Source organism: Arvicola amphibius, chromosome 4, assembly GCF_903992535.2.
Source record: "Arvicola amphibius chromosome 4, mArvAmp1.2, whole genome shotgun sequence".
Taxonomy (NCBI): domain Eukaryota; kingdom Metazoa; phylum Chordata; class Mammalia; order Rodentia; family Cricetidae; genus Arvicola; species Arvicola amphibius.
In genome coordinates, this window is record NC_052050.1 from 143,929,841 (window position 1) to 143,946,654 (window position 16,814).

The following is a 16,814-nucleotide window of genomic DNA, read 5'->3' on the forward strand; positions in this document are numbered from 1 at the left end:
ACAGAAGCAATGCTGTGCAGTGCGTGGCAGGAAAGCTTCACAGAGGCCAACACGCAAACCCTTATTGGGCTGCTTTTCTGCGGCACAGGCTAGTGGATATTCAAGCTCTGGGTCTTAAGGAGCGAAGGTACTAACTGGAAGGTATTCAAGCCTTTCCGCCTCTTTTCTCGGGAATCGCTCATAGTTAGTTGTCAGAAAAAGGAGGTCTTTTCCTTGGAGATCCAGAAGGAGGTAGAAGTGAGGAACTCTTCCCCAGAGGACAAGAAGAAATCACTGAAAGGCAACTGTCCGCAGACAAGATCTTCAAATGCATCTTCTCGTGAGGCATCATTACCATCAGGCTGCTTCCCTCCGAGTCTCGCACAGCAGCAAAGCTGGGTTACACACACAGCTCAGTGTTCAGTCATGTGACCTCCACAATCAAAGCTATTAGGATCAACTAAGGGCACCCAGAGCCCGAGGTTTCCAGAGAGTTCCTCGGAAGCAGGCAGAGTTCCCAGAGTTCTCATCGACTTGACCCCTAGCACTACAGAAAGAAACACCCAGCAAAGGGTCCCGTGTAGCCTCTTTGCATCTGTCAAACAGATTTAGCTTGCCCGCTGTCTTCAGCGGGCACCACCAGCTGTGCCTCCCTAAAGCCCCTCCTCTGCTACAGCCCTAGGCAGGCCAGCTGTGAGCCTCCCAGAGGCCCAGAAGCTAGACGTGAAAGCTCTGTCCTCTTCAGACTATAATGTGTGTCCAGTAGAAAATACAAGCATACAGCAGCTACAGTGTGCACTTTCGGACACAGCCCCCTTGATCCATCACAGCGGAGTGTCATCCTGACTCACTTTGTGTCTCCTCGGGCTCTCTGAAAACTCCGTGGTTCTTGAGGAAAAGACAAAGCCTAGGTACTAAGGAGAGGTTTGAAAGGACGGGTAAGAACCGAGGGAGCCAGCCTGAGGCCCCCGCCTATGAGTTTCTCCCTCTGCTGATGGGAGCTGGGGGGGCTAAGAGAACTTAGAGGACCCTGTCAATGTGCAGATTGTGCTGCTTTCACAGTGGGGCCCTGAACTCTGACTGAGCACTCCTTGAGAGCTAACGTTTTACCATCTAGTTCCTCTTTAAGCAACGCTGATATCTAAGCCAAATGGTCAGCTAATCAGAACCTGACCGGTACCCCATCTACAAAGAGAAGGGGAAAAAGCAGAAATCTAACCAATACCGGCCCCCTCCCCAGGGTACTAAACAGGAAAGGTATCTGGTGGATAGCTGGTCCCCTCATTCTTTGCAATTTGATCTCTCTCCTGATCCAGGGTCACAGCACTCAGAAGAGCAAAGCACTTGGAGAGCTGGCATGAGAAAATGAAAGCAGGCACAAGCGTGTCCTCTACACTGTCCCAGGGAAGACAGGAATTGGGGTTATTTTAGACAGATTCCTCTCCAGTAAGCTTCAATTAAACAGCAAACTGTGTGAATGCTTTGGTCCTGGGTGTGGCTTTGTTTTGTTTTGTTTTTCTGTAGTGGGAGTCAAGTAAATATGTGCTTAGACCCCTAAAGCAGCTGTTCTCAACCTGTAGGTCTGAGCCCTTGAGTCAAATGACCTTTACACAGTGGTCGCTTATCAGATAGCTCGCATTTTTAGGAAGGTGGAGAACCCTAAAGAATAGCAGGTGCGGTGGCAGGTCTCCAAGGGACCTGTCTGCTTAGTGTCAGTCCTGCCTTTCTTTGTCTCTCTTGCACAGAGATCTAGGGTGACAGGAAATGTGACAGCCCTTCTGAAGCGGCAGTCTTGGCTTCCCTTGCTCGTCCCGCGATGCTGAGAGCAGCTGTATGATGTTCCCTGTTTTCATTTTGCGGAAGATCCGTGTGGGTTGCCACGAGCTTCCGCAGCTTTAATGGTCTGATTGCTGCAGCGGTCTGACAGCTGTGTTTTTCACCACCCTCTGGGTAGAAATCAGAATTCAGGTGCTTTTATCATGCTGACGGGCCAGGACCAGGGGTTCCTTCGCTTGGGTTTGTGTCTGTGCCTATGTGGATTCCTGGCTTCCTTGAAAGGTAAGTTAGTTCTGCTTACCTCCTAGAATGATTTTTAGCTCCGTGCATTCACTCTCCTTTCTCAGCTTGCCTAGATCCAAATGACCAGGTGACTTTTATTAGTTACAGATGAGATTTGGAGAGCAGTGTGGGGAAAACTTTGCAATATGCTGTAAATCATATTTCATTTTTCTAACTAAAGTATGCCTTCCCAATGAGCACACAGAGTCCATCTGGTTTTATAGCCGTTCATGCTATCAATGTTCTCCACTTATTTTTTGTGATTATATAAAATACATTTTTCAAAGAGCGATTTGTTAGCCGGCACATATCACGCAGCTTGTGAACCCTCCCGATGTCAGTAATTGGCCTCATCTGGGAGACCTGTCTCCATGTCTGTACCAAGAGAGAGCTTGCTCTTCTTAAGAGTTGACTCAGACATGGCTGCTGGCGGAGCAGATCACATCCCCCTGTACTACTGGGTTCGGGGGGGGGGGGTTGCTGATGGAGGGATCAGCCATAGAGTCTCACGGGGGGGGGGGGGGGGGGGGGGGGGGAAGGACATGGCAATAGGAGCCAGGAAGGTTTCTCGCTGGCTCCTGAAGAACTGTTTTCATTGTGGTTTAATTACACCAGCAAGAATGACAGTGGCAGGCAAAGGTTTTCTCTCCTGGGGGCGTCCTTCCAAATGGACGCCTGAAGTGGCTTCAGTGAGGAGCACAGCAGTTAGTCTCTGGTCCTTTCCTTCTGGTCAGGGTACGAATCTTTTGGGGAAGTCCGTGGCATATTTCTGTAGTCAAATATGAACTGTACAAAACTAACTGTGGGGGTGTGTTTCACTGGGGTGTTGGGGAAGTGAGGTGTGTGAACTGGAGGCGAGAAACTCTTTTATTGCATTCTTAAAGAGTTAGAGACACAGGTGGCGCTACTGGCCAGACTTGTATGGCTAAAAAGGGTACTGAGAATCAATTTGCAATTGCTTTTAAGGGATTTTAAGTGAATTTACTTTAAAAACTCTGCATTTGCACAAATCCAAAAATAAATGATTCCAGGGTATATTTTTTAAAGGTCGTGGCTTTGGAGGTTTTAGGCAATGATTCGATACTGTGTTTGTTTGGTGAGGGTGCCAGCCTTGCCAGGTGTAAACCTACAGACCTTCACAATTCCCGCAAAGCTTCTGGTTCAATGGTCATGCTGTGAATTGTGTTTAGTGACACACACACACACACACACACACACACACACACACACACAAAAAATCCCTCTTCATGGCTTTCTATTCCAGGATATTTATGGTGCCCTTGACTTTCAAGGACAGTCTTCTGGGGATCACTTTGTGGACACTGTACTAGTTCTGAGAAGCCTATGTAGCCGTTTTATCTCAGGGTTGAAATAAAGTAAGCACGGTTAAAAAGGGGTGGGGTTGAGTGGCCCTAATGCAACCGGGTAGGTGTGTGGGCCTAGCTGGTACTGTGAAGAGGCTCTGGCTGAGGCAGTAGCCTTGGGCCAGGGAGGAGCTAGCTCAGCCCCTACCCCAGCGCTTCCCTGAGGCTTTCCTCTGTTTACCACGCAGGCTGCACTGGCTGTGCGTCTGAAGAGCAGCTCTTCCGCAAACTGTTCGCTAGCTACAACCGATTCATCCGGCCTGTGGAAAACGTCTCTGAGCCTGTCACAGTTCATTTTGAGTTGGCCATCACACAGCTGGCCAACGTGGTGAGTGCCTCAGACTCTAGAGTGTTGGGGGGGGGGGGGGAGGGAACGACTGCGTTCCCAATGCACGCACACTTTGTGCACCTGACAGGCCTGGAACTCTGTCGCGCAATTTAAAAGTGAATGTCGGATGATCTGTAAAGGGTCACTCCAGGCCCTGAGTCAGGCTTTGCATGATTAGAAGTTCTTTCAGAGTCAGATTATAAAATAAAGACATGAAGTCTAGTGGAATGGAGACTCGAAGTGAATTATGTGCCATACTCTGTGGCCTTCTGTAAGTTCCTTTGGGATCATTTCAAGGGCAAGTGGAAGTAGGCTCTTTTGTTTTCCTTTTTTCCCCCATTCTAAATAATCTTCTTTCTCTCGTCCCACGGACAGGAGGTAGAAGAGTCTGATTCTCAAAGTCCAGAAGGGGTCTTAGCTCCAGGCCTGGACTTCAGCCCCAGCTGCACTAGTAGATAGACTAGGAAATTAAGGGAACCCTGGAATGTCACCAGAGAGAGCACCAGAGATGGTCCTGAGACCACCACACACGTAGAGGAAGCTTGTCATCTTCCAGCCTAGTCCAAGGATAGGGAAGTGATCCCTCTGCCCTACAGCACTATAGCATCTGTCCTGTGGGTACATTCGAGGTGACTTCCCTAGGTATACTTAGGGAAAGACCTAACTACAACATTTAGGCAGACACCACCAGGCTCACCCAGTGGCATGGAGAGAGCTACAGTCAGAGCCCTGCCTAGAAATCTCAACAAAGCTGGGTTTCCTCACTCTTTAGGGGCCTCGGATATCTTGGGAAGCAAGATTTTGGAATCTCCTGCTGACCATTAAGAACCTACTATCCATCAATACCCAAGCTATTGTGCTGTGACCTACCTGTCACCTAGGTGTGTCTCGGGTACCTTTCCTGCTGAGGATCAGTGGCCACTTAAGAATCAATTGTTCTGACAACGGTGACAGGAACTGCCTGCAGACCACCTGCCCTGACTCTCCTAAGACAACTTTAGGGCTTGCTTGAACAGTACCTCCTCAGAGAAGCCTTCCTTGACTCTTATATAAAATGCACACATGAGCCGCTCTCCCTCTCATTGTTATATCACGTTATATATTTTATGTATGCATGTATATATATATATACATATATATATATATATATTATTTTGCAACTTCTCAACCAACAACTAAGACCACATAAAGACAGAAGCTTGGTCCATTCTATAACTGAGTATCAATTCTATTACTGAGTACTCAGTAAGTATGAGTGTCCTTTGTAGCTGAAGGGCGCTTGGGTTGGGGAAGAGACTGCACAGGGAGAGGATAACCAGTTTCAGCTGGCAAACTTGCTAGAGAGCTGGAGCAATTGTTTCGGTTTGGATCCCACAGAAAATGCTCACAGGGCATTCTGGGCATCTTTGAGGAAAGGCCATGGAGCATATGTGCCTGAGTGCCTGTTACCACCTACAGTGCTTCCGCTCTTTTGTCCCTAAACCTCTGCCCTTCGCCCTGTCTCCTTTCATGCATCCAGGAGGCTTTATGAACTGAAATGATGAGAAAAGATTCACAAAGGAGGTGAAATTCAAATGATCTTGGAGTGACATTTTAAAGCCATCTATCATTTCTAAGTCAATGGAGCAGGGACGTGTATAAGAAGACTCTATTCCTCTTGTAAAGTTTAGTTCTCTCAATCTTCATGCTTGCACAAATAACTTAGATTTGCCAACTTTTAGCCACAATTCTTGCTTTAAGACTTGTTCCCAGAGAACTTAGACAACAATGAGGACACTAAGAGACTTACATGGATCTAATCTACATGGGAAGTAGAAAAAGACAAGATCTCCTGAGTAAATTGGGAACATGGGGACCCTGGGGGAGGGTTCGGGGGGAGGAGAGAGGCAGGGAGGGGAGCAGAGAAAAATGTAGAGCTCAATAAAAAATCAATTTCAAAAAAAGACTTGTATTAGCAAGTACATGGAAGCCTGAAAAAATTATTTCTTCCTCTCAGGATGAAGTCAACCAGATCATGGAAACCAATCTGTGGCTGCGTCACGTATGTCTCTCATGTGTCTCTCCCTTTGAACCGTGCCCACATGTGTCTGCTCAATGACAAACCCACCTACATTACCTCTTTCCCTCCACAGCCTATGATAGACATAGAATATACTCTGTTTTCAGCTGGCTTAATGCAGACAGCACGTGGGTAGAGCCTAACGTCTTTGACATAGAGCTCTCTGCCATTTCTACTTTCTTCTTATCAATGACTGGAGTCCCAAGTCTGATGCTTCCTTTCCTCTTTGATAGCTCTAGGAGGTCAATGGTTGAGGTCTGGAGAGCATATTACATAATCAGTGCTGACTTTTATAAGTTATAGTAGCGTCTTTGCTCTTTAAAGTCTAAATAGTGTACACAGTGCAAGACTCATCCTCATGCATACAAATTGTGTTTACATCATCAGGAACAAGTTACCCAGTTTGAACTGAAGTAGTCCATGAAACACAATATGAAGCCTTAAGCTTGTTATAGGTATACCAAAATCAGCTCAGCTATTTAGCTCCCTGTGCCCATGGTTATACTCCCCTGCTTTTAATAGGAATCAGTGTAATCTTCAAAATATCTTATTTTTTAATCAAGAAATTATTGAACTTACATAAACATTTGTCTTGCAGAGAGTAAAAGGGCGTGATAGGGGTTAGGATTGGGGTTCAGAGAGGGCAAAGGGTAATGGTAATCAGAACACCCAATGTACATGGATCACATTGTTAAAAAACAAATTTAACAACAGTTTTAAAAAAAGCAAGACCACCACCACCACTACAACCAGAATGGCTCTTTGTTTCCTTTGTTTTAGATCTGGAAGGACTACAAATTACGTTGGGATCCAAGGGACTACGATGGCATCGAGACACTTCGTGTTCCAGCAGACAAGATCTGGAAGCCAGACATTGTTCTATATAACAAGTATGTGTGTCTAGACAGATTCACATTCAATTGCCAAAATCTTTGACCCGGGTGACCCACAGCAAAGGGACCATGTTGCTAAAAGTGTGTGGCTTTTCTTGCAGTGCTGTGGGCGACTTCCAAGTGGAAGGCAAGACCAAGGCTCTTCTGAAGCACGACGGCATGATAACCTGGACCCCACCAGCCATCTTCAAGAGTTCATGTCCCATGGACATCACCTTCTTCCCTTTTGATCATCAAAACTGTTCCCTGAAATTTGGTTCCTGGACTTACGACAAGGCTGAGATTGACCTCCTGATCATCGGCTCTAAAGTGGACATGAAGGATTTTTGGGAAAACAGCCAATGGGAAATTGTGGATGCCTCTGGCTACAAGCATGATATCAAGTACAACTGTTGCGAAGAGATTTACACGGACATAACCTACTCGTTCTACATCAGGAGGCTGCCCATGTTTTACACCATTAACCTCATCATCCCCTGTCTCTTCCTCTCCTTTCTCACCGTGTTGGTCTTTTACCTCCCTTCTGAGTGTGGCGAGAAAGTGACTCTTTGCATCTCTGTTCTGCTTTCTCTGACTGTCTTTTTGTTGGTGATTACCGAGACCATCCCATCCACATCTCTCGTGATCCCACTGGTGGGTGAGTATCTCCTGTTCACCATGATCTTTGTCACGCTGTCCATTGTGGTGACCGTGTTTGTGTTGAACATACACTACCGCACCCCAGCCACACACACCATGCCCAAGTGGGTGAAGACCGTTTTCCTTCAGGTTTTCCCCTCAATTCTGATGATGAGGAGACCTCTGGACAAGACAAAGAAGGCGGGTGATGTTAAAGACCCCAAAAACCTTCCTAAGAGACCTGCCAAGGTCAAGTTTGCTCATCGAAGAGAGCCCAGACTTCTGAAGGAATGCTGCCACTGTCAAAAGCCAAGCGAGATGGCTCCTGGCAGGAGTCAGTTAAGTCAGCAGCCTACACCGTGGGAGACAGAGAGTTCAGAGCACTCACCAGACGTGGAAGATGTGATCAACAGTGTTCAGTTCATAGCAGAAAATATGAGGAGCCACAATGAAACAAAGGAGGTGAGCATATACCCCTTTCCTCCAGCCCGCTGTGCCCCCAGCAAACCTATAGGTACTTTACAGACTAGTCAGAGCATCAGTGGGAGCTATGCTTGTGATACAGTCAGACAGAATCATCTAAGACCAGCTCTATTATCGTGCAGCACTGGGGAACTTGGGTTAGAACTTACATAGCTACAATGAGTTGATACAACACATCTCCAATGTGCATTTACTTACAGTCAAATGCAGCTAGGCTACTCATGCAAGACAGGCTTGATTCATGGAATAAGCCCCAACACAGGAAACAGTAATAAAGAGAGGGTGTAGAGGGAGACTGCCCAGGGAAAGGCGAACTGACTGAGGTGTTGCCTGAAGTCGCAGTAGTGAAGGACACAAGCTCCTTAGCACTCAGCAGCTTGGGTTTCACTTCCTCTACTAGAGGCAGACATAGACCGGAATCAAAGGCATCTTGGAGATGTGCTCAGTATGCACACATTCTGCTCCTGTCTCCCACACTCTTATACCAGTAACTTGCTCCTCCTCCCACAAAGCAAGGACTCAAAGATACCATGCCAGCTCCCCATGCCACCCCTTGACTAGCTGAGGCTTCCAGAAGCTCTTGCCAGGTGTCTGGAGTTGTTTCATAACTATAGCTCCCTGCATCTTTAACTCCTAGTGAAGGAATATCAGGATCCCCAATACCGCCCCGTTGACGCACGGGGAGAAACTGAGAACACCTGACCTAACACGTGTCACAGGACAGGAATGGCCGATGCTTTCCCCTCCATGCTGGCATCATCTTTTATGTAGGAGATACAGTTACTGCTGACCTACGGTGACATGCAGGTCCCCTAATACACAACCCACAGAGGCCATAGCAGAAGGTTAGAAAGAGTTCAGGTATGCAGAAGCTCTCTCTGTTAGCATCACTTTGAGGCCTGGAGGCTGCTTACTTCCGGGTAGGGGGTTCTCAGTCATAGCCCACATCCTCCAGCCTATTCTCTCACTACTTCAGACTCAGGTCCCCAACGAGCCAGGCTCTCCTTATACACAAGTGACAAGAGTTGGATTCTCAAGCAGAAAATTTGGGAACTGTCCCTAGATCCAGGAAAGGACTCTTGTCACAGGAAAGGGGTCATAAAAGTCTTCAGCACCGTCCATTGCCACCCATGATGTATATCTACCCTCCTTAGACAATGAGCACCACATAAGAGACACAGCAGGCAAACATAATACCAATAATTGAGTTTGAAAGTATCAGAGAAAGTTGCTATGGGGAAAAAACACTATTCATAAGACAAAGCATGTTTTCCTATGGTCCTGGTTTTCAAAGCTAGCCTTGATCTTTTTTTTTCTGCATTTCAGGTAGAAGATGACTGGAAATACATGGCCATGGTAGTGGACAGGGTCTTCCTCTGGGTGTTTATAATCGTCTGTGTATTTGGAACTGTGGGGCTATTTCTTCAGCCACTGCTTGGGAACACAGGAAAGTCTTAATTATTTTCCTTTTGCCTTCTGAGTCTTTCAGATGATGTGTTTGTTCTAAACTACTCACCACAAGAAAAGGCCAAGTACCCTGTCTCCTAAACCCACAACATGAAGGGAAAGGCAAAACATATTACAACCTTAAGAGCCTAGATAGATGTCTTCATTGTGTTGGGTGTCCATTTTACCACAAGAGCTGCAGTGCTCCCAGGCCAGAAGCACTGACTCAGTTTCCCTATGCTATGCACACTTTGTTTCCAGAAACACGCATGACCCTCACAGAGCTAGGCCCCGCAGCTAGCATCAGTCCACACTGAAAAGTGACTCTCTTGTATCTGAAGCTCCTGTTGGTTGTTGTCATGATGTGGAAGACTAGAGAGAAACTCTGGAACACTGCTGACATTCACAACGCCTGCCTACACCTGTGCCCTACTGTCTCGTGCATGCCTCTGTGTCGGAACCCACAGTTCTCCGGCACACGCGTGGTTAAAGGAGAACAGATTGTGTCTCCCTTAGTGGACTAGTCAATCAGTTGTACTATTGGCTTTCTGTCTGTGTGAAATATCACCTGAGATAATCAATGCGAAAGGAAGAAGTTGCTGTGAATTCATGGTTTCAGAGGCTTTAGTCCATGATCCCTGAGCCCCATTGCCTCCAGACATCTGAGGAGACAAATCATGACAGACATGCCCAGGAGAGGGCAGCTGTCCACTTAATGGTAACTACCAAGAAAGCAAACAGAGAGGAAGAATCTGGGGTGCTAATATTCCTTCCAAAGGCACACCCCAATGACTCAACTTCTTCCCAGAGGGCCTCATGTCCCAGAATCTCCACAGTGCAGAGGACTAAGTCTTTAACACATGTCCTTGGGGGTGATCCAAACCACAGCAGTATGGTTCTAGCAGGATAGGTGACTGGTACCCAGCTCTGTGCTAGGTGCTACAAGGGTAACACAAATAAATTATTTCCTTTGTAAAGGTACAGCCTTTTAGAGAAGTCATACATGACAAGATCAACAGGATCGGGTAATGGAGAACACATTTACAGCAACCCAAATGAAAGAACCTAACTGGGAAGTACCTAAAACCACTTTTGTGTTTCTAATAGGTATCTGTCTAGTCTTTCCCCCATAAACCCTTCACATGCTCACTGCATGGAGACAAATAAAATCTGTATGAAATTTTAATCTTGTGCCATTTGGAGCAATTTCTTTTCTGAGTGGGAGGGCATTGGGAGTTGTGTGGTGTTCCATACCAGTTACCTGTTGGTGTGACCGTGCTAACTTGCAGCTGTGTCTTAGACAGCAGCCCGCAGAGTCCAGTAAAAGGAGCTGTTTTCACTTCCACTCTCTCCTAGCAAGTCCCTGTTCACGTGCATAGGTAGTTTCAAGATTCAGTTTTACTGTCCTATGTTGTTGTCCCCAAACAAAATCAACAACCTTTGCCAGGGCCTGGATGATGGACTGTCTGACATCCTTGAGAGGTGGACAGCTGGTCCCCTTTTGGGATGAGGCTGTGGAGACAGCAATACTTCTCTCTGGACAGAGGCTTCATGATGGGTGCTTTGATAGGGGCTGGCTCATATTGGACAATGTTAAAGAGGGATCTCTGAGATCCTCAGGGATGATGAGTAAGCCATGGGCCTTGCCAAAAATCCTCTGCAGGTTGGGGGCCACCTTAGTCTGTGCTATAACGGTGGTTCAGCTACACCAAGTAGATAGATGTCTTGGGTAGTGCCTCCATCCTCCTGCAGATCTGGGTGGCCAACCATATGACTCGTGGGGTTATTTGTTGTTGCTGTTGCTGTTTTTTAATTAGAACATTTGTTTTGTTGTGCTGGAGAACTTCCTTACTCACTGTGCGAACAAATTCTCCACCCAATGTTCGCATACACATATTTTGAATTGCACTGGGGTGAGAAGGACCTCAGGCAGGGGCCGGAGGAAACCCATCTCAATGTTTTCATGCCTGAGTAACCACTAATGCTTGGGAATCCTTCAGACTTCCTGGCCTAGCTTCCTAGGAATTACCTAGCGATTCTCAAAAGATTATCTGCTAAACAAGCTAGCAAGGCACCTTTAAAAAGAAGTATGCCATATTTTTTGGGGAGCAGGGGAGCCACAACATTTTTTTTTCCAGAAGAACAAAACATGAACTGAAAATCTGCAAACGAGCACTAAACAAATTGTTAGATACATATTTAAGGCTTTTAATTTTAGAATGTTTCTTGATCACGATCCATATTATTCATTGAGGCAGGGCCTCTCAGTCAAATCCAAAGTTCACCAATATGATTAGTCTACTTTCAACCTGGTCCAAGGATGGCCCCTATCTGTTTTCTAAGGCCGGAGTTACGGGCAAGCTGCCACACCCACCTGACATCTACCTGTGTTCTAGGAATCCAAATCCAGTCCGCTGCCTGTAGAGTAAGTGCTTTAACTGCTGAGTCACCTCCATAGCTCACTGGTTTTCGTTAGACCAGTCCAAACAAGTTAGAATCCAGTCGTTCTTCCCTAGAGATCACAAACAGGTGCAGGTGCATTTACATTCACGCACACATACGCTTTCCAATTGGTGTTTAGAGGCAGGCGGATCTCTGTGAGTTCGAGACCAGCCTGGTCTACAAGAGCTAGTTCCAGGACAGGCTCTAAAAAAGCTGCAGAGAAACCCTGTCTCGAAAAACCAAAAAAAAAAAAAAAAAAAAAAAAAAAAAAAAAAAAAAAAAAATAGAAATGTCTAAAAATGGGGGCTGGAGAGATGACGGCTCAGGAGTAATAGTTACTATTCTGCCAAAAGTCCAGTTGAGTGCCCAGCGCTCATGCCAGGTGGCTCCCATCTACCTGTGGCTACAGCTCCAGGGGATCTGATGTCCTTTTCTGCCCTGCACACTTGTGTCATACATTCATGCACACACCACACTCTCTCTCTCTCTCTCTCTCTCTCTCTCTCTCTCTCTCTCTCTCTCTCTCTCTCTCTCTCTCTCTGTCTTTCTCTCTCTCTCTGTCTTTCTCTCTCTCTCTGTCTTTCTCTCTCTCTCTCTCTCTCACACACACACACACACACACACACGCACACACACTCCCACATATACTTAAATAAAATAATGGAAGTAAGTCTTTAGAATATCTAAAAGGCCATTGCACCTGTCCAGATGAGCAGGGAATGCCAAATATCCCTTGGGACCTGGGAACTAAGGACACTAAGCTTCTGTACTCTGTGAAACGGGGTGGTGTAGAACTTTCCCGTCAGACCAGCCACATGACAGACACCCCTGTGAGAAACCAAGACTCTCTCGAGGGTCCTTATTCAGGGCATAGTGCTAGAAAGATAGGCAGACACTCCCTCACACAGCACCTTGCAGCGATAGCATCTGGCCTGTTGGGGTGAAGCAGAAAGATCCTTGCCTAATCCTAAAAACACTTGTCTTTATATCCACCGATAAGTGTAGTCTTTGCCCCTCATCAAGGAAACGTCTCTTGGAGACAGATGGAGAACACTACAGAAAACCACAACCAATCAAAACACATAGGCGTGGAGCACAGTCCCAAGTGATATGTCTGCAAAAGACTCCCACACCTAAGACTCAGGGAACACAGCCAAAGAAAAGGCAGACGGATTGTAAGAACCAGAGGGTCAGGGAGTTTTGTGTCTCTTCTTAACATCAGAAGCGACATCCAGAAAGTCTCACCAGTATGACTGCCCACACATGAACTGAACAAAGATGATACCAATAAACTATTGGGGGCTGCAGACCCCTGGCCCCTTGACTCTCTTTGCTTGCTTCAGACCCTTTGCCCGCTGGAGTGAACTAAGCAAAACAACTTGATTACCTGTGCCTGTAGCTGCTCTGAGCACGAGACCCTGATGGCAGGAGAGTGGCTTCTGGTGGGCCTGTGACTGAACGATCCTGAGAGCTGGGGTGTGGCCAGAGCCCTATATAGGCTGCCCCTGAGAACAATAAAGTTGGCATTCTTGTATCAGGGATAATCTGTGTCCCCGTGTCTCTGTCTGTATGCATGTGTTTTTAAGTCTCCAGATTAGTTCCCGGCTCATGAACCGACCTGTAGTGGCACAGGTGCTACAATAAGCAAGCCTAACTGGACGCAGGAAAGCCTCAGCCCCACACAAAGAACCGTAGCTAGCTGCAGAAAAGCTGGGAATGGGAGAGGTGATTGTCTCCAGGGAAGAGCACACCAATTGACTCTCTAGTGCCAAATGGTCAGCCCTGAAAACATACGTGCACATAGCATCATATAGACTGAAGAGGTTACATTTAGAAACATATATGTATAATAATACATAAATGCATGCAATAACAATTAGTGAAAAAAATGCCATAGATTTGAAAGAGAATGAAGAGAGGTATATGGGAAAACTTGAAGGGAAGAAGGGGGAGGGAGAAATGCTGCAATTAAATTATAACCTCAAAAAATAACCTTCTGGGACTGGAAAGATGACTCAGTGGTTAAGAGCACTGGCTGCTCTTCCAGAGATCTTGAGTTCAATTCCAGGCAACCACATGGTGGCTCACAGCCAAATGTAATAGGATCTAATGTCCTCTTCTGGCATGCAGCTATACAAGCAGAGCATTCATCCATAAAATATGAATCAATCGATAAATTTTTAAAAAAAAAAAAAACCTTCTGGGATCTGGTTTAATTCGTGGAAACACATTAAGTCAGCCTTGTCTACACTCTCGGCCCTATCAGACATGTTGGGGACACAATGGAGATAACACTGGACAGGTGAAGAACTCACCCTCACCAAACAGAGCAAACAAGAATAATCACTTTCCAAACCACATAGTGAAAGTGAAACGCTAAACATGGGGAGACCTCTGGGGCTGTGCTCTGTCGAGACCCCTCAGGAGCTGTGGGGTGAGCAGACCCCCAAAGAATGAGATCGACCAAAGAAGCTGTCTGTGCAGGTCTTGTAACACTCGCTCACTGATTGGGATCAGCTGTCAAATTTTGCCCACAGATTTTTCTTCCTATGCAGGGGAAGTTAATCTTTTTAACTTTCCTTTGTATTTGTGTGTGTGTGTGTGTGTGTGTGTGTGTTTGCTATGCTAAGGCATTTGTGCAGGTGGCACTGAAGGACACCTTAATGGGAGGCAAGTTTTCTCCACCATATGGGTTATGGGTATTAAACTCAGGTGCTCGGGCTTGGGAGACACTGCCTTTACATGCTGAGCCCTCTCTGCAGGCCGAGGATTTCTTTGCTTTTCATGTTATCTTTTGGAGTACTCCCCCAGGATCATTACGATATGTAAATATTTATCCTTTTCTATATTTGAAACTCTTTTTTTTTTTTTTTTTTTGGTTTTTCGAGACAGGGTTTCTCTGTAGCTTTGGAGCCTGTCCTGGAACTAGCTCTTGTAGACCAGGCTGGTCTCGAACTCACAGAGATCCGCCTGCCTCTGCCTCCCAAGTGCTGGGATTAAAGGCGTGTGCCACCACCGCCCGGCCTATATTTGAAACTCTTAATATCGTCTTCCACTTTAGCTGCTGGTAAAAAGAAGCCACGTGCACACACTGGGGTTTAACCTTTCCTTCATTTGTAACTATCTGTATTACATCAGGGAAAGTTCGTTGTAGAAAATGGCTCCTGCTGGTGTTTTTCAAAAGGTAAAACTAAATTCAGCTCTAAACACTTTCTCTGATATTAATACTGCCCCTTTCCCTAGCATATTGACAGGTAAAGCAGGACGAGTTAGAGTCAAAGCCAAAGGAGGGGGATGATAAATGATAACGTTCATCCTTTCATCTACATTATCAGTCAGGAAGTCAGAGGTGAGCCTTGATTTTCTGGCCTGTGGTAGCCACACAGCAGACTACAGTCCCTCCAAGGAACAAAGCTCCTGTGAGGAGTCCTGTGGTTCTGCCCTGAGGAAACTGCAGAGCAAACGCCCAAGACATAGAGTACAGGACTGAGAACTTCAAAGGTCATGAATCCTCCCTCAGCGCTTGCTAATGATCCCCAAGCTAAAGTCCTCTAGAACACAGAGTTAATTTAAGGTCCACTGCTCATACTGCTTGCTGGCTAGCCACAAAACTAGGACCAACTATCCTCCTTCCCTGGCTTTTATTTCACTGTGTTATTTCACTCCCAACACACTGTATTCCACCTTACGTGCTGGATTGGCACGGATCTGAGCACACTACTTGCAGCAAGGTGGTAGGGGTGGGGGGAAGTGTAGGCTGTGCGACAGGCCCTGAAGAGGCTGAGGCAGAGATTCCCCTTTACTGGTTATAGCTAAGCTCAGTGGGAACTCCAGACCAGGTTTTAAATCATCCCTTCTATAAACACACTTAAACACCATCAGCAGAGTCCAAGAAAGACCAGCTAGAGAAATGACTGAATCAACCATAAACAGTGAAAGGTGTCTGCAGGCTGAGGAGCCAGGGGTGGAAGCATGATCCTGGCAGCCTGAGAGCTGAGACGGCCCCTGTGCTACTTCTGCTGTGTGACATGAACAAGAAGCTACCAAAGAGGACTTCCACCTAACCTTGCTCACACATACCAACACTGATAGCCAGAAAGGGACCAACTGCAGGATGTGACTGAGGGCTGGGCCCACACCAGAGGGATAAGGCAGCCCAAATTGGACTCAGAGGGATTTTTTTTAAAATATTTTATTTATTTATTATGTATACAGCTAGCCAGAAGAGGGCACCAGACCTCATTACAGATGGTTGTGAGCCACCAAGTGGTTGCTGGGAATTGAACTCAGGACCTTTGGAAGAGCAGGCAATGCTCTTAACCACTGAGCCATCTCTTCAGCCCCTCAGAGGGATATTTTAAAAAACAAATAAATTAGGATGTGGAATTGAAGGATGGAGATAGGAAATAGATCTGGAGGAAGTTGGGGGTAGGAACTGGAGGTACATAGGATCAAAATACGTTGTGTGCAATTTTCAAATAATTAAGAAAATATTATGTTTTTACAAAGAATTTAAAAGTATAAGAGAATCAGTATGAGTCAATCAGTGACGAGATGTGGAGAACAGGCCTGTTAGGGTCCATGAGACGCCACATAAAAGACCACCAGTCATGCACACAATCAGCAAGAGCACTTTATTAAAATTCCAACACGTTGGGGTGGCACGTGGAAACAAGAGAAGCCCACATGCTTCTTTTAAGCAAGATTAGCAGAATTCCAGGGAGGGGACATTAGTCTGGGGGTGACTGGTGGGTTTAAGCAAACAAGTTGCTATAGAATTGGTTCGTGGCTCAGTGGTTAAGGGCTTTTCAGCTGCAGGGTAGAAGCAGCTATCTCTAGTTCTCTTAAGCTTGCACAAGGCTGCAGGGCGCCCTCTGATTGGTTGTCCCTGGGTTGCAGCTTTCCCAAGAACAAACTGAAACTAAGGCCTGGTCTCTGGGTCCGTTACTGTCATGGACCTTGTCTGGCTCCCCCGGCCCTCTCAGGCCCAGCAATGGCAAGATCTCTACCAGGAATTTCAAGAGGAAAAGAGAGAAAATGGAGAAAGATAGCAAAAGAAATAGTAGAAAATCTTCACAATCTGAAGACGTTAGTCGTTGAATGCAGAGAGAAGGAGATGGGGGAAAGAGAAGGGTGGAGAGATA

The 16,814-nt window shown here is 46.3% G+C and overlaps 1 protein-coding gene across 2 annotated transcripts; it reads left to right on the plus strand.

Moving 5' to 3' along the window:
* The first annotated feature begins 1,958 nt into the window (after window positions 1-1,958).
* On the plus strand, window positions 1,959-9,240 carry Chrna6 (cholinergic receptor nicotinic alpha 6 subunit). Of its 2 annotated transcripts, XM_038327668.1 has the most exons (6): window positions 1,959-2,037; window positions 3,590-3,729; window positions 5,726-5,770; window positions 6,569-6,678; window positions 6,783-7,761; window positions 9,109-9,240. In XM_038327668.1, exons 1-6 carry the CDS (start codon window positions 1,959-1,961, stop codon window positions 9,238-9,240), a joined length of 1,485 nt encoding a protein of 494 aa, XP_038183596.1. The 2 variants fall into 2 exon arrangements, with proteins under 2 accessions (XP_038183596.1, XP_038183598.1); XM_038327670.1 differs by lacking the exon at window positions 5,726-5,770.
* The last annotated feature ends 7,574 nt before the right edge of the window (window positions 9,241-16,814 follow it).

Coding starts and splice junctions, on each gene's coding strand:
- Chrna6 (XM_038327668.1), top strand. CDS start 1,959: ATGCTGACGGGCCAGGACCAGGGGTTCCTTCGCTTGGGTTTGTGTCTG. Junction 2,038..3,589: donor ATTCCTGGCTTCCTTGAAAG/GTAAGTTAGTTC, acceptor TTTACCACGCAG/GCTGCACTGGCTGTGCGTCT. Junction 6,679..6,782: donor GACATTGTTCTATATAACAA/GTATGTGTGTCT, acceptor CTTTTCTTGCAG/TGCTGTGGGCGACTTCCAAG.